Source organism: Lytechinus variegatus, chromosome 1 (genome assembly GCF_018143015.1).
Source record: "Lytechinus variegatus isolate NC3 chromosome 1, Lvar_3.0, whole genome shotgun sequence".
NCBI classification, from domain to species: Eukaryota; Metazoa; Echinodermata; class Echinoidea; order Temnopleuroida; family Toxopneustidae; genus Lytechinus; species Lytechinus variegatus.
In genome coordinates this window covers 24,208,210-24,235,014 of record NC_054740.1, presented here as the reverse complement: position 1 = coordinate 24,235,014, position 26,805 = coordinate 24,208,210, and the positions used below count along the sequence as shown (strand labels likewise).

The window sequence follows — 26,805 nt, the reverse complement described above, 5'->3', positions numbered from 1 at the left end:
CCTTCTCTCTATCTTATTCTTTTTGGTTTCTTACCTCGTCTTGTATTTCTCTTTTCATAGTGCATGCCACGCCATAGTTCTCTGATGATTAAAGCATAGGCGATACACATCATAAACAGTGGTATAAACATCAAGGCCATGAAGATGCATGTCTGAGGAGATAAAAGAAAATGAGAAGCTCATTAGGGCAATACATGAAGGGTGATAGATGGAAAACAAAGATCGGAATGTCTCGTCTTGGCGTTTTTATCACCCCAGTTTGCACACCTGGGAGCACCGCAAAGTTACCCACGAATGAGACGTGACTAATGCAAGGCTGGAAGTCGTCAGGGTCCCTCAACCATTGTAACATGTATACAACATTCTTCTAAAGCTGAAAAAAGACCTAAAAAGGTAGCATTTGTTCATTAAGTGTTTTAGAGAAGAAAAAAAGAGGCCGTAAAAGGGTTCACACCAAATTCACCAAAGTACAACACGATGAGCTCACATTTTCGTATTTTATTTTTGTTCACCTTGTCCTTATTTTTTTCTATTTAAGAAAAACACTTTACAATGACTTTGTTTATCCCTTATTTACAACTGTAGGTTAATTTACAATCATTAATTACCGAGACATAAATATATATTTCTACTTTGGAATCGTTAAGAGGGGTATATTCAATACCTTAGTGGTATAAATGGACCATAGCAGAAGATTCGAAAGGAAGTGACGATGTTCATTAATATTTAATCACTATTTACTAAACTGCGCCTTATACTGAGTCATCACATTTTACTGCTCCCCTTTTCCAAGTAAAACATGATTAATATAATTATGGTTGATATCATTTCGATGGTCGATAGATTCTCCCCTTGTGATCACTTTTAATGAGAAGCCTGGAAATTATATTTGGACTTGTGACCTCTAAATTAAGAATTCGTGGCTTTCTTTTCAGATAACACAAACGCGATTGCTGGTACGAGTAGAGAATAGAACGTGAGAGTTATGCTTATAATGTTCAAAAATCATATTGATAATGAGCCAACAATATTCATTTTTTTTGCGTTTTGCTTCTCCCTTCGTAAAAGTAACATTTATGAATATTTGTCGTTGCTATTGTCACAGTTGCTTTAATTTTCCTGTTTTCACTATACATGCCACTGTACCATGTATACATTTTAATGAAACATCGAAATGTAAAGTAGAGTCAGTGAAAAAAAGCACAAAGTTATGGCAATTGATGTCATTTGTAAGTAATATTTCTATTTTATCGGATGCAATATACAGGTACGAAAGTCAAAGGCTTCGGCTGAACTGTACACTGCATGATCGTAACACCAATTTCCAGGATATTGCTACGGTTCTTTCCATGTAGTAAAGAGTACAAGAACCCCACTCGATCGGTTGAACATTCTTGATAATTGGAGCATAAAAAACGAATAGCAATTGAAGTCATTTAAAGTTCTCTGAGATAAGAGAGGTTACATCAAGAAATTGGTCTATTAAAAAGGATCCTTGCCCTAAATCACCAAAGGCCATGCCAAATGCGAAAGAAGTATGAGATATATATGAAGAGCATACAGAAATTGGCAATTTGCTGTCTTTTATTTATACAACTCTTTTTATGTGTAGAGTATACGCCAATAAACTAATAGGTCTATATATCATACCACTACAATTCATTTAGTCCATTTTGGCTTAATGTCTGACGCTGGGTCAAGGTCATTTGAATGAGATAATTCTCTCTTCTTTTTCATGGCCATTCATTTCATGAACGACTTTATCGAATCTGTTATAATTTAAAGTAGAAATATAATAGCTTCGCCTCAGTCTAGTGGAACATTAGGCGAAAGGACTTGTAAGATGTCTTATACAATATTTTAGAAGTCTGTCTAATCAGACGGCTACCATCGTAACATTGCTTTTAAGCCAATCAAATTTAGGAAAAGTTGTCGAAAATTTTCTGAACTAAACGTTCTGAGAACACAACACAATAAAAAAGAAGTGAAAAAATCCACCATTTTCTTGCCGTTTCATGTACTAATGCTTATGGGTATTTGCATAGACAATATTTGCCGTTTTGTAGCGTTTTTAGAAATGGTCACAAAACGGCAAAATGTTCACCTTACAAAGAGCAGAAATAAGAGAGGGGAAACAAAAATATGCCCAGGAGTGCGGCTCTTTCCACCATTTTTAAAAGGCTAGATTGTAAAAAAAATGAAGTGCTAATTTGGCACTTACAGTGGTTGTATATATTGTGACTGCATTTTACGAGTGCTGATTTTCGAGTTCAAATTTAAACTAGAAAACCAGCACTCGTAGTGCAGTCACTATACAAGCACTGTAAGTGCTAAATTAGCACTTCATTTTTTACAGTGTATCACTGGTCAGCCATTTTATCAAAAGACGTGATTTACCCTTTTTTCACTGTAATTTATTTCCCAGAATGCACTATGACCATCAACCCTAAGCCCACAAAAATATCCAGCGTCCTGCTACGCCACGTGCAAACATCGAATACGGGAAGCTGTAGGTGTCTGCACACGTCAAATTGTGCAGATGTGGCGCCAGCGTGAACGCCGAAAGCGGTCATGGGAAACATAAACTCCATCGGCACATCGCGCAGAAGATAGCCCCATGGTGCGCGAGATGGAATAACGATTGGCTGAAATGGTCTGCTGCTTCTGACTTAATTAGTCATATATTTCAGATGTGAAGCATCATGAAAGTGCAAGTAAGTCACCAATCTCTCTTTCTTTCTTACTTTTCCTTTTGCACACCCTTTCTAAGCCCAATATTTTCTCATAATTTTTGTCTTCGTACTTTTTGTGCCTTTATTGAAATTTAGGTAATAATAGATGAAATACATTTTCAATAGTTTTTAACCCCCCCCCTTCTCTCTCCCTCTCTATCACTGCTGCCACTGTATTGTCAGTTGCCGATTGGACTCTGGTAATAGTTGCTTTAATTCAAAGTTAGCACTTTACACTTACCATGCTTACATCTTATTTCCCTTGGTCGAATATGATTATTACGGACACTTCTACGAAATCGTCTCCCAATTGAGCGATTGTATGGCATATAGGAAATTATGTTTGGTAGGTGTGGGGAGTGCTTCATGAAGGGGCATTTTTCCGAAAGATTCGAGAGTAACAAGGAAATTTGTCATATCTGATAACATGTCGGATGAAAGCGTTAACGAAACGCCAAGGAGCCAGTTCCACTGATGTGTCCTGCATGTGGCATTGAAAGAGCGCTCATTCTTTTGTCTAGCATTATGACGTCACACACCGGCCAAATTGTACTCAAACCGATTTGGCCGGCGATTTGGTCAAACTTCGTTTAATCACTGCGTCTGATTTCAAGAGGTTACTTCTCATCTATTCGAGATTTGACAGTGGGGATCCGATTCTCACCGGATCGACACGACCCCGGATACCGAGATCGTTAAAAGGGATTCGCTCAAGGGAAATAAAAAAAGAAACTTGATCCGAACCGAATACGATAATCGAGAATTCCTCGATCGATGATCGGTCAAATCATGGTGTGCATTTCAAATGCCCCCTTAGCAGGTGTTCAGGGAAAGATTGTACTTGGGTGTGAATCTCTCAAGATAACGAGACTACATGATGATCTTATTAAATGTTTCCTGTTTAAAGAACGAATCCACGGCAGTTTTTTGATTATAAAGTTTTCGATTATAAATTCGTATATTGATTTTTAAAACACCATTCCTATTTTCCACCTCTCTTGCTATTTAGTATACCTGCCAGATTTCCAGGGATGCTGCCTATGTTGAATAATACTCGCATCATCCCCCCCCCCGGGAAATCTTATGGTGCTTCAGCACCCCCGCGCTTCCCAGGACCTGTTCCGGCTTAGGTGATACCTTAAATGAAGAATTAGTTTCAATGATTTACGGGTTCCTTGAGAATCATTACAGACACTGATGCCCGACATAGCAACACACTAATTCAATTTTGTCATAGGCTTATTAAAAGCTCTTTCAGTTATCACTGATTATGGTAGGTAATGCTACAGTCACACTGTCGAAACCATCTCCAAATCGATCGATGATATCACCTTTGATCGGCCTGGAATCGCTTTCATTGGTATTGACTGGAACATAGGCTTTCACAATTGCCCGTGCCATCATTTGGTTACAATATGTGTTGCACAGAATCGCAACGGCTGTAAGCAGTCGCACCACCAATTGTGAAAAAAGGGCCTTAGACATTCAACATGTTCAATCGGATCTATACTTACGATGTAAAGTTTATGAAAGAGGGCAGAGGGGAACCTTTCTCGGCACTTGTAGTACTCGGACTGGCCTATCTGCTCGTGTTCCGTGTAGATGGCGAATGGGAGTAAGACTAAGAACGACATGAGCCACACAGCTACAATAATCTTGCATGCCCTAGTCTTGGTCTGCCAGGCCCGGGAAGCCAGCGGGTTACAGATAGCGTGGTATCGCTCCAGCGAGATGGCACACATAGTCCATACCGAGACTGCAACTGATGCACCTGTTGCGTGGAACAGAAAGAAAAAAGTTTATTTTTGCATAATCTGAAGAGGAGGCACTAGCGTACCTAAGGGTGTTTTTTTGCTGGTAAGAAATCCCGTATTTTGAAGACCTTTTTTTTTGGGGGGGGGGGGGGTTGTCTATTTTTTCGCGGACGAAATAATCCTTCAAAAAATTTGCCCCCCCCCCCCTTTGGAAAATCCTAGGTACGCCAGTCAGAAGAGGAAAAAAAGCTCGAAAGAAGAAAAAAAAGAAAAAAAAACGTGCAGACGCTTTCAAGATAATATGTGCCCCCAACAAAAATCATCAATGACTTAAATTTAATGATATTTATATAAAACATGTGAGTATATTGCATGAAATTAAGATGGCGTTTTATAGGTCACTTTATAATTCACTTGAGTTCCCAAATAATGGATTTGCGGGCGTAATTTTTTCTGGGCTTCATTTTTACAACACACTGACACAGAAAACAAATGAGACTTTGCAACTCAGATTTATTTTTTAAAGTCATATCGAGGTTAACCCATGCATTTTTATGTCATCATCTGGAAAGCAATTATTGAACCATATAATTAAAAATCTATTTATTTTTTCAAGATATAATGAATAATTACCGTATACATTGCTTTGCAAACGGAAATTAACTCACAGAAATTTAACTATTTGATAGTTAAACTAAATATCTAACCACCCTTTCCTCAAGATGATCTAAAACATGCAAATGGAAATTTATTCTAGTAGGCCTATATTTATTTAACAACTTCAAGATGCTGTGATTTAAGGGTAATTAGCTGTAATGACACTGATCTATTTCCCTGTATTCGACGACAGTCTAGTTTACGGAATCAAAATTTATAAATACATATGTTAGAATGAAATTTACAGATGATGACAAACGTGGGTGAAATTGCAAACAGTGAGTATTTCATAAAACAGACCTCAGTGACTTTCATTGACAACTGTTACAACCTTTCATCTGATTGATTTAGAGCGAATTCGCTGTGAAAGAACTGACAAGATGTTTTTAACGAAACAATTCTCATCACTTCCTAAGGGAATAATGCGGTGGTAATTTAAAGGACAAGTCCACCCCAACAAAAACTTGATTTGAATATAAAGAGGAAAATTCAACAAGCATAACATTGAAAATTTCAACAAAATAGGATTTAAAATAAGAAAGTTATGGCATTTTAAAGTTTCGCTTCATTTCACAAAACAGTTATATGCTGTATGCACATCTTGGTCGGTATGCAAATGAGGAACTGATGACATCACTCACTCACTATTTCTTTTGTATTTTATTATATGAAATATGAAATATTTTTACTTTCTCGTCATTGTCATGTGAAATGAAGTTTCATTCCTCCCTGAACACGTGGAATTCCATTATTTTAACATTTTGTGCTTCAGGCAAGGAGGTCCTAATCGTCAAATTCGTAAAAATTGAAATATTGTATAAATCAAACAATAAAAAACAAAAGAAATAGTGAGTGAGTGACATCATCGACTCTCTCATTTGGATGTTACTGGCTCGTTCATATAACTATTTTGTTTAAAAAAATAAGCGAAACTTTGAAATGTCATAACTTTCTTATTTTACATCCGATTTTGATGAAATTTTCAGCATTGTGCTTGTCTGATTTTTCTCTATTGATTAAAATCAACATTTTTCTGAGGTGGACTTGACTTTAAAAAAAATGGTTTAAAAGAAAATGGATGACGCAAATAGGAACGGATCCGGAGGAAGATGATTACGGTGATTACAATGGTAGCATTGATTAGTATAATTAATAGTGGGGAGCATGTTCGAATAATTCTATATTTGGTAAAATCACGGGCACAAATGGAGATCACATTAAAAGAGGGAAAGGGTAGCAAAGCCGAAGCGAATAAGTAAGGGGCACACATATTTTGAGATAGGTTTTAAAAGTGGGACATAATCATCATTGCATACGAAATTCTACTTTTGGTTCATCATAATCATCAATGGGTCCGCACCCGATTACAACAAGTCTCTTATACACCACTATCAACCTGCACTCACACTACGATCATCCCAATCTAGTTTCTTGCATATCCCACTATATCTAAAGAAATCCTGGGGCGATCGAGCCTTTGCTCATGCCGGACCAGCCCTGTGGAATTCACTACAACAGGAGCTAAAGAACTCAAACTCTGCAACATCCTTTAAGGGCTACCTAAAATTGCTTTTGTTCACCAGCAGGTACAGACAGGTACAGACAGTCATTTTTCCTCATTTTTAAAATATGCCCTTTTTGTACTTCTCTTGGTTCTCTTTACTTTTATGTCTTACTCCCTTCAAAGCACCTTGAGCATTTAATCAAAATGGAAAAGACGCTATATAAATCATATGTATTATTATTATAAATGGACAGTAAAAGGTGTATAATTTATTGGTTAAAATGCTAACACGGCGCCATAAAGTTTCCATGCAGTATTCGATCATTTTTATTTATCTTGAATGCGTAATCAGATTGCAGGTGCTAATACTTTTCCTAGCAGTTAAAATCTTATCTTTGGAGATTTAATTCCCTTATTTAACAAACGTACAGATGGAACATTCACTCTTTTCAAAGGAAAGTTTGATAAGGAGTAAAGGAAATGCTCCCCCGTTATGTTAAAATTTGAACAACCTCGGGCAGGACTTTGTTCCGATTAGCGCAAAATGGGTCACTAATCGTGCGTAACTAACGAACAGGTTATGAAGCCTCCCCCCCCCTCCTCGTTTAAAAGATAGAGAACCCTTTAAATTTTCAACACCTTCTTCTTGGTCGCAATGCACTCTATTAGGCAATGATTGATACACATTCGTCTTGCTTTACGTCTGAAAAAAATCCGTAAATACCCCCATGAGACATCCTGAAGCTAGCAGTGGGAAGATGGTCCGTTGTTGCTTCTAAATATAAAATGAGTGCTGCCACAATATGTGTAAAACCATGAATAACGAGGCATGGATGTCACGTTGTTAGCCCATTTGCATTGTAAAAAATGGAACAAGGGATAGAGCGGAGTTTATGAAAGACTTCCAAGGATATCAATACTTGTTTCTTAGATAGGTCGGAGGTTCGAAACAATGTCAATGCGCTGTAGCTTTTTTGGGGGCATTATCCACTTTGTTGGATAGTTAGAAATATGCATCCATATAACCACTGGTACAGAAAATTAAAAACAAATCACTGTCCACATTATGTTTTGTTTAATGAACTAACTCAAAGTATTCCTATCACTAATCGACATGTTTACCGATATACATGTTATTTAAAAAAGATATATAGCAATGTTTTTTAATCTTGATCACTTCTTAATGACTTTGATATTGATTTATCCGTATCACGCAATATTAACAGAATGTGGCAAACTTGCTGACGATTAAAAACAGTTCCGTAATTAGCAAAACGTGTCTTGAGGCGGCAAACATTGCAGGTTGGGGTAATATTTCTTTTTTTTTTTAAGTCGAAGGCGAGTGAAAGGATTTGACATTTTTTTATACTAATTTTATTTTTATAATAGATATTTTATATAGAATTCAGAATATGATATCATATTTCATTCCTCTATTTTTGACTTTACATTTGGAGGGGCGAGGTCAAGAGTATGTAGCCCACCCCACCGATCTATGGTTAGTTTTTTTATTCCGCATCCAGACAGGATCACCATCTATAATGTTTGAATTTCAGTTAGGAGTAGACTAATGAAGACATTCAATGAAAAGACTGGATATAAGCCGTGGAGCAATGCAATTCAATGGTTGGTGAAAAAAAGATTATCTGCTTCTGAGACGACATCTTGAAAAATCATTACAATAATTGAAAGTGACACCGTACACAGCTGTACGGCAGCACAAACTGAAATCTGCCAGACGATTCTATTTCCACTTATGGTGGCGGTAAGAAGAAAAAGAAAAAAAACAATGTGCTGCTTACAGTTTTCTGTCCACACGTTTCCATATTTTTTTTAACGAATTCTACTAAGAATAAACTGATGTTGACGCAGATTATGGGCTGAAGAACAGGGGCCCGTAGCATGAAACTTAGATATCATTGTAGAACCATTTTCTACGATTGAATGCACTGTCCAAATTTTACAATCAGTTGTGGGAATCAAGCGTATGATCAATCGCAAACATTTGTGTTACAGGACCCGGATGAAACCGCATTGAAATCGGGGCACCATTTCTGGCCTCGTGTCTATATCATGTATCGTCCAAACCGACACGTGATACTAGTTAGTGGAGCAATTTGGTCAGAGGTGTACGTCTACATTATTTATGTTCGCAAATCAACATTCAAAGGAATAAATATGGCATGTTATTGCTGAGAAATGGACCGTCCTATCTAGCTGCATCATAATAATGATAAAGAGATCGCATAATACTGTTGATATTTTTGCGTAGAGGGATTAGTTATCCTATCAAAAAAAGTATCACATTCGTCATTAAATATTATTCAAAGAATTTTTGTTTTTTGAAATCTTTTGAGTCTGCCGATTTCCAGGGAAGAACAATTTTTCCTTCTATCTCTGGCAAAGTACCTGGATCATTTGTTCCTCCATTTTATTGTCAAATAAACATGATTTATATAATTACAAAGATCTAATGTTAAAGGACAAGTCTAATCCAACAAAAAATGATTTGAATTAAAAGAAAATATCCGACAAACATACCACTGAAAATTTCATCAAAATCGGATGTAAAATAAATAAACAGGTTATGACATTTTAAAGTTTTGCTTAATTTCACAAACAGTTGTGTGCACATCCTGTTGGGTATGCAAATGAGGAGACTGATGATGTCATCCACTCATTATTTCTTCTGTATCTTTTTTATGAAATGGGAATATCCTATTTTTATTCTCCTTGTCAAGTGAAACAACGATGAATTCATCCCTGAACATGTGGAATGAGCATTGTTTAATACTACATGATTCAGTCTAGTTGGTCCATATTGTCAAATCTATAAAAAATGAAATATTGTATAAATTAAACAATGAAAAAACAAAAGAAATAGTGAGCGAAGGACATTACCGACTGTCTCATTTGAGTTGTGCATATCACTGATTTGTGAAAAAAAGGAAAACTTTAAAATGTCCTAACTTTCTTATTTTACATCCGATTTTGATGAAATTTTCAGCGTTTTGCTAGTTTTGTTTTTGCCTATTTATTCAAATCAACATTTTTGTGGGCTGTAGTCGACCTTGAAAGTCATTCCACTTGTCCAATATCATCCGTATTCATTCTAAGAATATCAGAAGTTTGTTTTAATTCAGTTGGAAATTGCCACTAAAAGTGACTTGTGATGCCATGTTAAATGAACAAACATGTATCCAACCATTCCATGTTCCTCTCTAAGGAATAAAAGTCAATTTGGCTAATTTCATATGTTTTCATTTTTTTCTAGAATCCGATTAAGTGCTAATATCCGCGATAACTTACAGTTGACCCATGGGATGTATTCTTACAAGAAAGTACAAAAAACGATAAGTAATTACATTGACTGAAAATGGCAATATTTTTAAAGTAATTCATATCAGTCGATTTTGAGACATGTTTCTGGCATGGAGTGCCGAATATAGGGAAAAACATCATTTAAGTGGATTAAAAATTAGAATTACTATTGGGGATACACATCACTGTATTATCAGGGGTAAACGAAAAAGTGACAAGAGTTCTTAGATCGTTTTATGAAGTCTGAAAACGAAGGGTACTAGTTAGTGATTGTGATTGGCATGAATACCACGAAATTTAAGTCATTTTCAAGAAACGCATTCGTGAAAATGTTAGCAAATTTCCATAGAAATACATTTTGTACAAAATGCTTTTTTAAACCCTCTTAGGTGTTTTGTTGCTGATTTGACGATGTTATGAATTATTAATAACCACATGTAATTTTTATGACAAAAATACGAAAAATGAAATTTAAATTCAGTTTCAACTTTCATGTGGCAAGATGGGAGTAGCACTCAAAGTGATTTGCAAATCATGCTCACCCCTTCTCATCTCTAAATGCAGGGGTGCTTATTATCCTCACGATGTATTCTCAGATAAGAGTTGAATTTCACTCTTTGAAAATAAAGCAGATTAATACCTTGACGGAATACAGAATCTTGAATACACTGTACATATTTTCTTTCAAGGTACACTATTAAGATATTACTGTTGCATTTCCATTCCAATCATAGCATTCTTAACAAACGAGACATCGCGTAATTATATCAGTTTAATCTGGGAAAACAGTATTAGTCACATACCGATTCTTATTTTCTAAGTCTCCTTCACACTCCCTTTCAAAAAGGGGGAGGAAAATGCTTCATTCGACACGTCTTATCTTTCCATCCTTGCCAAAATTGTTATAAAAATACATTAACCTAGAAAAGCTTCTCTTACTATGCCAGATTAATCTCTGTATAAATGTTTCCCCATGAGAACTTCAATCGCTTTGATATTCACTTGCCAAGGCATTATCGTTATAAGCTCAATTTAACAGCATTGATTTGAAGACACTAAATTTATTTCATCTCGCAGTAATCAATTTTATGAAACATTATAACACCAAGTGAAAACAGAACGTAAAGATATATGAAATATTTTTTTTGTCGTCATGTTTGATAAATGGCGCCATAAAGTATGAATGTTCCCTAATCAGTGCCCTGCGGCACACCACTTAACGCATACGTGTCTATGTGACTATGTGCTTGGAAACCAGAGGCGAGAATGCTCCGTGCATAAACCTACATCTTTTTTCGTTAAACATCATTTAAGTCAAGGGGAAGAAATAATGAAATTACAGAAGGCCGCAGCTCTCATCTTCTGAAAATGAAATTCCCTTTTAGAAAAAGATTTTTCTTGGCTTGTTTGCTGAGATTTTTTTTCTTCAAAAGTTAACGTGGTTAATGTTTAAATGCACGTACGCACCGAGATTAGTCATTTCAATAATACAAGATTGTAAAAGATATGATTAGGGAGTTGGGAAAAGATGGTTGTCGCCTGGGCATATGCTGTCATTTTTTGTGTCAATTTATATGATAAATGTATTACTATGGACCCCAAGATATCGGTACCAAATAACGCATTCATTCTGTATTCTTGCAAGTAAAATATTTCGAAAAAAAAAAACATTTTCTGAAACAAAATATTTTCAAACAATTTTTGTTATTTCATTTGTAATAAACATGCTGTAACATAGCGTCTTGAAATGCCAAACGCTTGTCGTGTTTTTTCATGACGGTTTTACTCGTTATTTTGGGCGAAAGATTTTAAGATCATTGAATAAATCACGTGTTACTTCGCATCACAGGGAAATGATTTATTTCATATTTTGAAATATACTTTAATTAGAGCTCATCGAAGCCAAGATATGCGTTTGGCGATAGACACCATTATACACGACAGAGGACAAAAACCTATACTGCTGAGCACGCGGGTATTTAATCTTTATTTCAATATTATATAAGATTTAACCATGAGTGGATATCGGGCAGTTTTCTGTAATCAATACATCTTTATCCTCAATTAAATCTGCTTCATCGAATGCATTGTCAATATCTACGTTGTATCCACTGTCATTATCCAGTAAAATTGATTTAATTTACTGCAACTGATACCTCAGTCATTATCCTGAGAATATTTATATCAATAGCTATTTCATATACCCTTTCCTAATTCCTCTCGAGGCTTATAGGCATGGTAAGTGAGGTTTATAAGCTGTTTCGTATCGTTTTTTTACGCACTAAACAAAATATTAGCAAATAAATTGTAAAAAAAACACATGATATTGATATCATAACAACGTTTTGGTAATTGCAAACATGTAAACAGGAAAAAAGCTAAACATTGTTGTAACGGGGAACATTCGTTATTTATCGTGAAGCATTTGTATTTGCTCATCCAATATGCGTTATCATTCTTAACTATTAAAAAATGCTGACTTCGTACTTAAATCATGCAATAATTCTTGTAAACATTGTGATTTCCTTTTTATTTTTCAATAAAAACAGAATTATAAAAAAAGATTGAAAATGCCATCAGAATTATATGCTTTGATAGCAAAGAATATTTTCAACTATTGTTTCTATTTTATCAAGCATACCCATGTGAATATTAATTGGTGTATTTTATTGGAACGCGTAATAAAAGGGAAATTAAACGAAGAATAAATAACATGCGTTTGATTTGCAGGGAAAAATAATTTAAAAAATTGTCATTCGTGTCTCAGCTCTGCCTATCGTTCTACCATGTCAAGGCCTCCCTATGCTAATGACGTCATAAACTTTCCCTGGCAATTTAATAAAATAAAACTATTGATAAAGGGGGGGGGGAATTTTCAATGCTAACGACCGTCCTCGTAGATTTGTCCATGAAAATAATTTTAATCCTTGAACGTGCTTCGTGCGTTAATCTCAACTGTATGTAACATTTTTTTTCGGTGGGAATGCTATATATGACGGTATTCTTTCATTTCTAACTCGTGGTTTGCTAACAATTGTATTAAAGCTTTCCATTTTTTGTGTTAAAAATAGGTAGCCTAACTTGAGCAGTGGCTGGGAATGGTGGATTAATTTTATTTTGTCTAAAAAAAATTTCCAATTCATTAATAATTAACGGAACTTTGTTGCCCTTGAATAAGAATGAAATCTATATCTAGAACTTGCTACTTCAGTATCCGTACCATTCTGTATCATTTGTTTTGGGGTTGTCTAATGAGATTATTAACTTTTAAAAACTTTATATAATTAGAACTGTTAACCAGTGCAAAATGTACCTTGATGTTACTAATAAGAGTTAAAATCTGTATATGTATATAAAAAAAATGAATCATTCTAAGAAGACAACTTGGCGTGACTATTGTTCCGCAGTTTTGTGATCATGATACTATGTCACTAGGAAGGTTGGGACTCCGAGATAAATTATTTGCACTTGATAGACGTTTTATCACTCTTAATTATTAATAGAGACAAATCAATACGTTTGTGATTAATCCTAACTAAATATAGCGAACTTGAACTTTTCAGACGCTTTGGATTCTTTGATATGGTAATGAATGACGTACGAGCAAGGGCCTTGATAGAACAATGAAATGGTGAAGAACAAAAAACATTAATTTGTCGCACTGTCTCATTTGGAGATAGTGATTTGCCTCCGATATTGATTTTTTGTCATTGACGCGCAAGATGGATCAAAATGTTTGATTGACATGGACGCATCTTTCTTTCCGTTTTACCCCCACCCTACATGTACCTTGTCTACGCTATTCCCACCTCCTCTGTCCTTTCTCTCCTTTCATTGTCTCCCCCCCAACCGTGACATAATGAGCAAAAGAAAAATTGAGGGGCAAAAATGGCAAATGGCAGATAGAGCAATTTTTTTTAAAGAGTCGAGCAAGCAAAAAAGATCTTTTTAAAACAAAATCTATTTTTTGTTAGGTTTTGACCTATTATTAAAAAACAAGTAAATAGATAAATAATATATTTCTATTTCACTCTTTCCTTTTCTTAGTTTATCTTTCTATTTCTCTTATGTCGTTTGTGAAACATTGAGGGAAATCCCCCCCCCTCCCATCTTAGACATTTTCCACCGTCATCGAGTTGTTCATTCAAACTTTGTCCTGTTTATTTTGTCCAATATATTCTATATTAATTTCTCTATAATGTTTAAATCTGATAAGTACGCATCGTTTATCCACGACTCTTTTATTCTAATCCATATCCCAATGCCTTCACCCCCTCAGTCCTACCCCACACTCTCATCTTCACATCTTAGGGTTGTAGATCGTATTCACTAATACAAATTCGGTTGAAGCAAATTTTCTTTCGATTTTAGTTTCATTATTATCTTAGGAGTTTCGATCGTATTCTTCTCTAATACAAAATTGGTTGATCAAAATCCCCTTTGATTATTTAAAAAGTCAGGTCTTTTATTAGTGAAAACAGCGAGAAGGAAAACCAGTAAGCGCGTGCTCACTATACTGAAGAAATCTTAGGACAGAGCATGGTCACGAATAAAGAAATCTAAGACCGAGCATGCGCAGATCATTGTTGTCTGAATTTTCCATCTTCTCTTCTTTTTTTCGTAGGGTCCCCCGAATCTTTCCAATAATTGCGTGTCGTAAAAGAAATTTCGTTCTTGTTTCGTTACCCCCTTTTGATTGGCCTCTTCTTTATTTGATATTTCTTCTGTTATCACAGACTGACAAACTTTGTGACTAAATTATTTTTTGGTTGCCGCTACCCTTCTCCTTTTCGGTATTGAAAATCATCGCATTCAATTAGAATGTACAATTCATATCCACGTAAATCACGAATAATCCTTTCTCATCTCCATACCTTGTAATTACCGAGACTCAGCGTGATTATTTACCCCAACACGAGCAGAATACATTACAAAATCATCTTTTTGCTTGCATGCCTGGCTTTGAGAACATCACGCACTATATATATATATATATATATATATATATATATATATATACGTTTTCTTTCTATTCTTCAATCCCTTCCTATCAATTCTTTGCATGGAAATATAAAGCGAACAAAACTTGATAAGATTTATTTTAATTTCTTCATTTTTTTAGACTACATTACGCCTACGAATGGATATCTTATTGAGCCCTTCACGATAATGACTTCTTTTCCTAAAAAAAAGATATCTTGATGAAACGGAAATTACTTGTAGATAAGCACATGAACGCGCGATGGATTATACATCTTTCAAACAATCTGATAATTAACCCCTAAAAAATTGAATCTTTATCCATCCATTTTGAAGGACATTTTCCCCCGATAACCAGATGCCATGCAACTGTATACTATAGTGGAGTAAAAACTGACACGAATCCCCGCGAATGGTATACCTTTTTGATAGAAAAAGTAAGAAAAAAATTGATTATCCAAACATAAGTTATGAGAGTTTCGCTTAAAATACTATTCCAATAGTGAAATTCGATTGCTATGTCTTTTCTCTCTCAACAGATCGACAGTGAAACTGAAAGATGAAGGATGACACATGATTATTTCACAATGTACACTCTAAAAAAAATGTTAACTTAATATTTGAAAGGTTGGAGGAGTGCGTGACGACAATTTCTAAATGTTGCATTTACCACTTTAAATGGTTCTACCCAACACTCAAAATGTTGGATTCAGCCTTATACAAGGGTGGATGTAACATTTGGAAAAAGTTGTTTTTACTCCTCCAACCTTTCAAATGTTGATTTCACATTCGAATTTTTAGAGTGTAAAACGAAACTATTTGATGCCAGCCCCCTCCCCTTCTCGATCTTTCTCCTCCCATATACATCTTATATCAATATATTAGGGTGATTTTATCACGCTTTACACTCTAAAGAAGGGTTTATCAAATATTGGGTAAAATGGGAACATGCATGTTGGTTGGGTAAAAAGATACCCAATATGTTGTAAATTTTACACAATGTTGCGTTGAAATAGCCCAATATGGGGTAACAAAAATACCTAGCAAACATGCATGTTCCCTTTCTAACCAATATTGGGTAAAGTTTTACTCAGTGTTTTAGCGTGTACGTACCTTCACCATTCTATCATTTCTAAGACTCTGCACCTTTCAAAATAATAGCACACACATCATTAAAATGATAAAGAAATTTGAGAGATTTGTGTATTGATTTTTAGAATACGACGTCGCATCTGCTATACACAGAGCCTAGTACTACCATAAAAGTAAGTTAGCATTTTCTTTTTAAGTGTATAATTTTGGAGTGTTTTTCATTATGATCCAATTAGATATGTTAGAGCTCGCTCTTCCCACCCTTGGAAAAAACCCGGATCTACCAATAACTTCTCCTATGCATATATGCATTTATTTACTTATTTGAACATGTTATTTGTGGGATCATTCCCTTCTCCATACGGAGATGATAATAATAATAATTGTAATAATGATAATAATATTAATAATAGTGATGTTTTATTGAGCGCACACACCGTCCAGAGACGCTCATAATATGGCGCTAGCGCGGCAACAGTTCCTTTGGATACAAATATTTTATACACGTATATATTTATAAACAACTACAGCTACAAACTACAATTACCTATATGTTTCGTTGCATTTTGTTTTTCTCAATTGAATTTACATAGGCTTACGTGGCCAAGACCACTCATATATACTCTTTCCTCTTCCTTTATCTTTTTATTCTCATTTTAATAATATGGTGGCAGGGGGCGCCCTATAGGTCTCGTACAACACTGTGAATCTGTCAAAGGTAACCACTAGCTTCGTCATCCAATTCTGTGTTTAGATGCGCCACTCACTGGCATCCAGCGCCCCCTGTATTCCGGTGATGATGATGGGCATCCAGACAGGCCTGGGGAGGGGACGATGCGTTGGCCTGATGATGGAGAAGTTGGAACGTCCCCCGGAACGTCCGACATGTTTGTTTCATGGTACTTCAACTATTTCCCTGCTACTAGTATGTATATGGAGATTCTGGAATGTCAATTGTTATTAGCATACAATCAGATTTCCCGTTTTCATTAGGCAGCTGCTACCGCTCACCCACACGCAAACTTAGAATACGTTAAGCCAACGTTCCGTACGTAGGTTATACTTTTAAGAGAGGGTGTATTGGGTAAGAATACTAACGCAAATGGTGGTAAACATTGACGCTTCATTTGGCCGAGATCCACCCATTTGCCCATGAAACGTTACCCTTACCAATAATTCCTTACCCAAGAGACGTACAAAAGTTACATTTTTATCATCTATTGTGTAATTTCTTAATCAGCACTTTAAAGAGCGTATCGGCAATTACGCACTACTTTTTCCTTTACATATCCCTTTTCTACGACCATAACCCATCCCATCCCTCGAGTGTACATACTGCGTCATACATTTTTTTACCCCTATTAGCTATTGAGCTAGTGTAAAATTGCGTTTAGCCATCGTAGGTATACTCTATATTTTGTATTTTTGAATATCCACTTCAGTCTATAACAATTTTCCGTCCAAGTATGATAGAAGGAACATAGCACCTGCTAATAACCAGAAGAGTTTCCCCTTGGTATTCTATTGGGTGTCCCTTTTTTACAAAACCAATTCCAGTAGTGTCGCGTGGGCACGGTGGAGGCTATAAAGAATAATAAATTTCTATAAACAACCAAAAGGGCGCTTCGTGTATGCTTCCATCACTAATATCCGTGCCTACACTTGCATTGTGTTTACTTAGTCCACGGCTCCGCGTCGAAATTAAAATATCTTAAGGTTACTCCTGAATTGCTTGACGCTCTCTCGGAAAAAAACGCACCCAAAGCCTTTAAGACTGTAAAACGATACAGGAAATATATTGGAATTATGCTGCAAGAAGCTCTGAAGAAAGTAGTTTAAAATGACATTACGTTGCCGGAAATCGGTTCTTTTTCAAACAACAATATTTAACTGAAAAGGCAATAATTTCCTCTCTTGTTGGCTAATCATGCAGGAATGATGGCGTCCCTGGATTCCTCTACATGTATAGGGAAGAAACCCGATACAACTTCCCGCTTATCCAATGGACATCAATAAACTTGACTCTAGCGGCCAGTAGTGCCAAGGTTTCAAATGTATTCCTTCATCTCTTGGCCAACGCATAAAGGAAATCTAGTTCCAATGCCTAATAAAGCCCATCTCCTCAAGCTGTCAGGGACAACTCATGCCATATTTGCTTCAAATATTTTCTTTAATCCATATAGTTAATCTCATGTGGAGTATCCTAAAGCTTAATCCGTCAGAATGTCAGAGTGTGTAATTCCAATTTAACGCCTTATTATTTTGTTTAGAAATGCCAAGAGGGTATATGATCTTCTGACAGTAAAATGAAGCTGTTCAAAATTTTGCACAACGCAATTTTACTACATGAACCTCAATACCGTAGTTGTTAAACAGTTATGGGTTTAAACGACAATGCTTAATCTACACAGTGAAAAGAATCACATTTAAGCATATCACTATAACAAGTTGCTTCATTTTTTATAATTATTTAAAAAGTATAAACGATTGTTTAAAAAGTTTAGACAATAGGTGTTAGAGTGACTGACCTAAATAACTTGCTTAAAATTTTAAACAGCATTTTTACAGTGTATTGGGAATTGAATATTAGGAATTAAATTTTGCTGATTAATATTTCAAACACTTGTATAAACTGTTTTAACAAATGCTGTAATGTTCATATCTTAAACAGCCTTGTTTAATAATTTTAATCAGCATTTTATTTGGCAGGCAGCTGACCATAGACATTATAGATTAGCGTTCAAATTTATTTAACCAACGTGACCGATAAGAACAAAACTACAATAATAGACTCTGGTGGGCCGAATAGAATGTGCGCACTTTTATGTATCATCCCATCATCGTTTTTGGACGAAACTTATAAAACTATTGTTTACTGAGTCAATAAAAGCCCATTTGATATTAGCAGCAATGTCTAATGCATATGCATTAATAAAATATATTCTCGTATCGCGATTTTATTTGCAAATATGCGTTGAAACTTTTAAAAAAAAATAAATTTGCGACGCTCCTCATAAATTAGACCAAGGTATCACATCATGTAATGAAGAAATAATGAGACCCAAAAATAAAAATAAACGAGAAACATTTACGAGGTGACAATTGTACTTTTACTCCTTGTATAACCATTTCCATCATCCTATAACCCCTGACCTTATGAATTTAATTCATAATTTAATTCATGTAGCAAAAGTCATTTCTTTATGAATGATATATTCTACACAGTAGCACGTTGCTTAAGCCTGTCACTCTAAGAACAAGTTGTTCAAACTTTTTTTAAAAATCAATTGCTTTTTTTGCATTGTTTAAACTTTCTTTAAACAACTTGCTTGAAATTTTAAACAATAGTTGATAGAGTGACAGTCTTTACGTGCTAATTTGTTTAAAAGGCGTGTTTTTTTTTGTGTTTTTTATTACAATGTAATATAGGTCAACTTGTTTACTATATCATTTCGCCAGCCACGCAAACTGAGACAGAAGGGTTTAAAAATGTAGATAGAAGGGAGGCTAGGAAAAGAAAGCATCTGGGCTCCGTAACACAGGGGTCTGAGATGAATTGCGAATATGAAATAGCCGCACTGATTGGTTTCCGGTCAACATTTTAATCAGAGTGTGCATGCAACGATGATCTTGATTGGTCATTGGTATATAGCCCGGTATTTAGCAATTGATTGCAAACCTTTGTGTAACGGAGCCCTAGACATGGACATGTTTCTTAAACTTCCCCTCAATGCTGCTCCCAAACCATTTGAAAAAAAAATACATCACCCATTTACAAACTGCTTTAGGCAATGCATCACGTCTTTGTTTCGTAATTCTAACGAAATTAGAATCCTGCCCAACAAACGTTAGGTAACTATTGCATAAATTTCGACGAGGCGTTGGATCTTTTTATGCACTTATATCCGTCTTGTCTTTTGACAACATGTTGAGCGACTTACCCTCCACTGTGTTGGGTAATATTCAAGGTAATTCTAGGCAATTCTTGGCAATTATTATCCAATTGAGCAAATTTATTACCCAATTATTAGTTTTTATTACCAAGTTTGGACAAATTCTAATAGTTGTGTGGACGGTATGTTGCCCAGGCCAGGGTTGGTTAAAAGTAGGGCATTTTTTGTCCCACCGTTTTAAGAGTGTAGGTCAATTAATATCGGTGTCCCTGTTTTAAGACTGTTTGCTTATACTGTATAGTCAATCTACATGTAGAGTAATCATCGAAATATACAATTTCAATGATTGCATTGTTAATTCAACATTGGATAATTTTTTTTATAAGGAAAGCTACAAACTTAACGAAATCAGTCTAAGATATCCAACGGTATTAACTATCGGAAGTACTATCTCCCATGTTTTTAATCATGATAATAGATCCTGTTTAAAGCGATATGCATTTCCCCCTTTTTTACATTTCTGAGGATGATTTTTTTTCCTTTTTTTTCTACCGTGTTGAAAATTTTCGTGTGCCAATAGATGGCTATGAATCAATTTTGAGCAAAAAACAAAAGGAGGATTACGATTATATGAAAATTTGTACGAATATTGTTCATATACATTCTTAAGTTATTTCGCTTATATCTTGCTCTACCTTTTAACTGTTATGTCTTGAAAGCTCGACAAATTAAAGATATCAATCAACTTGATCAATAAGGAAAAAAATGCAAATATTCCTTCCATCTCTCTTAAACATTACATGCCAGGATAAGCAACGGATGTGTATTTTGAGCATTTCATCATCATGAAGTATAGATTCCAGAATTGCTCGATTTGAGTAAACTTACACAAATCAATAATGACTGAAATACTGTTATCACTATAGTGATAAACATGCATTAGCAGTAATAGACGTGGCTGCTTCAGAATTACCATTGCAATTGCATCCAAACCTACTACTCGAGTGGCTTCGATTTCAGCGGTACAAACAGAGGAATGATTAATTTACAATTTCTCCTTTATAATCAAACATCACGGTACAAACCTCCCCTTCACACGGTAAAAAAAACTCGTTATTTAAATGATTCCATGCACTGAAAAATAAGGCTAATGGCGAATTTTAGCAGGTACACAGCAAAAACTGTGGTGTTAACCGGTGTACATAGAGGACCACACCAGTTATTTTACACCGGTGTTAAATTGGTGGTGTTAGTTTTACACCTATAGATGTTATTATGACACATATGGTAGTTACATTTACACTCTTTGGTGTTATGTTCAATCTCTAGGGTGTTATTTTAACACCTCAGGATGTGGTTCTCTATTAACACCAATTAGTGTCAGTTTTAACACCACAGTTTTTACAGTGTATGAAACCAAACTAGAATCACGAACGCTAATCACAAGCATGAATTCAAATTCTACTCCGGAGATTATTCCAGTTAAGTGTAGCTCAAGCTATATACGGTATTAATTTTTCGTGTGACAGGACTGGTCCGATGATTCTAAAGACGAATTGCAATTATCGTTACAATGGTGATTCACGATTCACGTGTGAAAAAGCCCAAAGTCACTGGAAACACGAGTACCATTATACCAAAGGATGCATAATTTTCGATTAATGTACATGGATGTATCAAATTAAGTATTGCTTGTAGCAAATTTCATCAATAACTGAAATTATCTTTATGAAATCATAGAACGCATTGTGTCACCATATTCCCTGTATTCAAGAGTTAACAATCAAGAAATACCAGTTACGCCATCCTGAAATTGCACAAGGTGGACGTATTTTATTCATGGATATTAATCTTTGCATGCATTTATGAAATTAACTTTCATGAATCTACGGTAGCGGCTCCTATAATTGCATATTAAATTTTACATGTAGCAAATCATCGATCGTAATTGGGTTCCGTTGAGAACGCTGTAAATGAAGTAGATTCTGAATACTTCTAAGCTTTCTTCATATATATGTTACTGATGTAGCGTGCACCTGTAAGCGGAGGTATAAGTTAGAATCAAATTACACTTTATTCGGCGGATGGTTGCAATTATTCAAATTGGGAGAAGTTGAGAGAATGCAATTTGCCAAGCTGCAAAATGAGACAATGTCTGAATAATTGCTGAATACGAGCATTGAATGCGCCCCCCCCCCCCCCATCAACATTTGTATTGCAAATATTTTGTCATGAAAATTTTGATTGGCTGGTGAAGAGATGAGTGGCCAACTTAACGTTATTTAAGTATTAATTTCGATTTCGTCGATACTCGCATTATGAGGGATGAATTCGTGTCGATATAAAAATGCACACAGTCAAATAAGTTTTAAGCAACGCTTAAATTATTGTTTAAGTTAAGTAATATTTTAATGATTTATAAAGCCGGTCATGTGGCGTGAAATAGGTACGCGTCTATCAAGAATTTTGAAAAATTGAAAAGATTATTTAAAAATAATTATTGTTTGCAATGTTTGTTTAAATACAAGGCAGTATTTTAAGCAATATTGCCCAAAATGTAAACGACATTAGTTGTTTTACAGTTTTTACATCCGATTTTGATTAAATTTTCATTATGCTTGTTTGGTTTTCTCTTTTTATTCAAATAAGCTTTTTTGTTGGGGTGGACTTGTTCTTTAAAATATATTTTATTCATGAAATGTTCATAATCAACCAAAGATATATATGTTCAAAATTTTAGACAGTTCATGTACATCAGATAATCAAATTCAAGATTTAGACTCTTGTAGTTCAAATCTTTAAATTCATGTTTTTGTGTACATTAATAACGAAACTGATACATTCTATTATCATAATTATGTAGTTTCCGAGACAGAAAGATTGATACAGACGATAGAATAATTATCAAAATCCGATGTGATGTTACGACTTACGACAACAACAAAAAAATCACTCTCTATTTCTAAAGACCAAAAATTGAATAAAGTGAAATTACGATATCTGTAAATCAAACCCATCCGAGTCAAAAGGCTTCTCTGTTTATTTTTACTCGAAATGAGCTTATTAATCATTGATTACACACCATCCTGCTTAACAGTGATACAAATATAATAGTGATTTTGACTCGAAATACGGTTGACTCCGATCTCATGATGTATACCAAGCGAATTCGATTCGGCAGAATGAGTTTAATTTTAACAGTGACTTACCTTGAAAATAGGGTATGATCTTGCAAATTCCTTCCCCGAATATAAACCGCTGCAGAATGTTCCCAACGAGAGTGAACGGCATGCAAAGAATCGCGAATAAAAGGTCACTGACCGAGAGGCTCAACAAGAATATGTTTGTCACAGTGCGCATGCGTTTGTTCTGGACGAGCGTGACGATGACGAGGATGTTGCCGATGACGGCGAGTAGGAAGATGATCACGTATATACAGATGAGGAGATACATGTTCACCGACTGGTTCTTGGGAACGTTATCGAAAGGTTTCTGGGTCGTCGACGCCAAACTTCCCCCGTCCCAGTCCGTCGCCATGCCCCCAGTGGACAGGTCCGCTGTGTCATTAACCATGATTGGTATCAAATCCTCTCTCGTTGATGTATCACTTTCCCAACAAGAATGGAACTGTTTTATCCTCAAATAGCTTCAGAAGTAGCTCACAGCTCAGCAAGACAAAAAGAAGTAAAAACTTAGGGTTCCGGGCGAGTCCCGCGGTCACGGGGGATCGCTGTCTCTTTAGATTCTCTGGTCGATAACAAATTGAAATTATATTGACTCGCTACTGGAGAAGTTGTTCAATTTCCAGATAATTCAAATTTCATTTGTTCGAGTGATCCACAGTGGAGATATTCACCATAGCTTCCAAATAAATAGAGAGCCGGGAGAGAACGGTGCATCCAGGTTGATAACGTTTTCACTTATAAAATCCGTTCCGAGATTTTGCCCCACCGGGCAGCTTCTTCAGTAGCGGTGATAAATGATTAAAGCAAACAAGCTCCGGAGACTGCTCCCGGTAAAGAAACGACACAAAAGAAGGGCCATCAACATGAGCTTTGATGAAACGTGACGTATTAATGACGCAACTATGGATCAATAGTATCAAATCACTACGAACGCTGGGAGAAGTTCACCGCCAATCTGACAGGGTGATATTCAACCCAAAGTCCGTTCCAATACAAGCAAACGAGTGGCCCCCTTAAACGCTAAGGGAGACAACTGCACTTCCAGTCGTGTACCGCTCGCTCATCAAAGTATAAAATACCACTCATCCACCACGTACCTCAACCAAAGACAATCTCCCCGAGTCGTTCTGAAGTTTGACGGTGAATGGGTTTACGCGGGCTTTCACAATCGCATTTTATTCCAGAGCAGACGACCACGTCAACGTTGCTATCGACCACTAGCGATACTCTCGGCGGTGCGCATGCGCTAGACGTACCTTGGACGACAGGAACGCAGAGTGGTGGATTGTTATTATGCTGATCTCACGTCCTTCGATTGGTTATAATGATGCTAGGCGGGCATCAGTAGCAGTCATTCGTTGGCCTGTAAGAAAGAAGAGATGATATTCAATCATAGTCTCATCAATGCAATCATTACTTCACAAATATTCATGAATGGGTTTCACAACATTGCGCTTCACCTGTAATCTTTTGGATATCAAGCCATTACGATGGTGCATGAATCGATGGGAATATAATCATAATTCTTTGCTGTGGATTAATATAGTTTTTGCTGTTATATTAATAGAGCACTTTGAGTATTCTGATAAATGAAGTATTGAGTCGATTAAGGCAAGCACGATTATTAAATTGCACAACCACACAAGAATTCATTGAGCTCGATTGTTAAGAATCGATGTAGTTCAGCACCCCAAAATCCCACCATGAACAACCGGCTGGGTGTTTCATAAAGCTGTTCTTAAGAGCGACTTTAAGAACAACCGCTGACCCTTTTTGTGGTAAATTGTATACACCAAAATGTTCATTGGCGATGGTTTAGCGCGCAAGAAAGGATCATTGGTCGTTCTTAAATTCGCTCTCGACTTACGAACAGCTTTATGAAATGTCCCCTTGTGCTTAAAAGTCATTCTTACTTTGGCATATAATGGCATCTTTCATGAAATCATTGATTTTGATTAGCTTTCGAACACTGTATCCTACAGTCTCCATGGTATTTTCTATTCGATGACAACGTTATCATAGTTATTACTAGTTACTTTAATGGAAAGGGATTCTGGAAACGATATACACGCCATGCACTAGGTCGTTGCAATCTTCTCTTCGGAGGGGGGGGGGGTCTACTCTGTGAACAGAGTATGGTGTTTTCATGGACTCATGTCAATCATAGCGTGTTTCATGACGTCATGTATAATTTTGCACGCAAAGCAATGGTGTTAGAATACACCAGTGACCATTCGATGTTCTGAGGGAACCCCATCAAGCTTTTTTTCACCAGTTTTAAACTCACAGCGTTCCTACAACACCCATGTTGTTATCATAACACATTCTGCTTGCTATCTTAACACCACTACGTGTCACGGTGTAGGCCTAATGATAAAGAAAAGACACCTTTGATCTTAGGTAGATCTGAACAGAGTCAGTTTTCATAGACTATTGTTAATCGGAGGGTGTTTTATAAAGTTATGTATAACTTTGTACTCTGCAACAATGCAGAGGTGTTCAGTGATCATTCAGCGTTTTAAGGGGACTATATCAAGCATTTTACACCAGTGTTTTAAGAATACCATGATTTAAAATTTCATGGTAGTCGTTATAAACCCACGGTGTTATAATAGCATTTATTGTTGCTATTTTATTGCCATCGGGTGTTAAAAATCTACGATGTAGATAGGTCTATTTATGAAACAAAACAAGGCACATGGGCACATGTGATCTTCAGTAGATATGAACAGAGTCAGTTGTTTTCATTGAATCATATTATTCAAACGGTGTTTAATAAAATTGTTCATAAAGTAATGCACGAATTTGTACTGTAAAACAGCGGTGTAAAAATACACCAGTGACCATTCAGTGTCCTGAGGGGAGCACATCAAGGATTTTACACTATTTTTATGGTCATGTCATTCGTTCTACCCATTGATGATATTAAAACAGATTCTATTTGTTATCTTAACACCACCATGTGTCACGGTGAAGGCATATTTATAAAAAAAATAAGAACACCTTTGTTCTTCGGTAGATAAATAGAGTCAGTTTTCACGGAGTCGTGTTAATCGGAGGGTGTTTTAAAGAGTTTTTTAGAGAGTGCTCTGCAAAGTAATGGTTTTAAAATATACACCAGTGTTAAATTCATGGTTGTCGTTCTACACTTATTTTGTTAATAGAACACATTCTGATTCCTGTATTAACAGCATAGTTGTATTCTCTTCAAACCCAACAGTGTAGGCGTATTTGTGGCATGATGTTGTTGGCCCCTTCGAACGCATATTCGAGTTGTTTTTAACACCGCGATCTTTACACTTTCTAAATCAGTGTTACCATCTGAAATACGTTTGTGACAAGAGGATGGGTTACTTGCCACAAAGCGTAGCTAAGTGGGGTTTTTTTTTGTTCCTCGAGGTGTTTCATAAATCTACCTGCAGTTAATCATGACTTTAAGGAATAATTACTATCATGATTACCATGCTAAGTGTCAAATGGTGATCAGAATCCCTTTTGTCGACTTTATTTTCATCAAGTAAATGTTCGTGGTAAATAAAATACTTTCCACGTACATGTCTGAATGATTCGTTGATTAATAACACCAGCATAAACGTTATTAAGCTAAACGAGACGTAGAGTACTTGAGAAACCCAAAGGACTTCCTACGTTCATTTGTTAAGCCGAATCTAGCTTAACAGCTCTTTG

The 26,805-nt window shown here is 35.8% G+C and overlaps 1 protein-coding gene across 1 annotated transcript in view; it reads right to left on the bottom strand.

Moving 5' to 3' along the window:
• Positions 1 to 26,805, bottom strand: part of LOC121409677 (cholecystokinin receptor type A-like) — a 66,418-nt gene that overhangs the window by 13,818 nt on the left and 25,795 nt on the right. Inside the window, exons 2-4 of the mRNA XM_041601589.1 lie at positions 23,143 to 24,481; positions 4,247 to 4,503; positions 35 to 152 (exon numbers count right to left, since the gene is read on the bottom strand). Of these exons, the coding sequence (XP_041457523.1) occupies positions 35 to 152; positions 4,247 to 4,503; positions 23,143 to 23,506 (739 nt within the window). The 5' untranslated portion in view covers positions 23,507 to 24,481. The remainder of the gene's footprint in view (positions 1 to 34; positions 153 to 4,246; positions 4,504 to 23,142; positions 24,482 to 26,805) is intronic.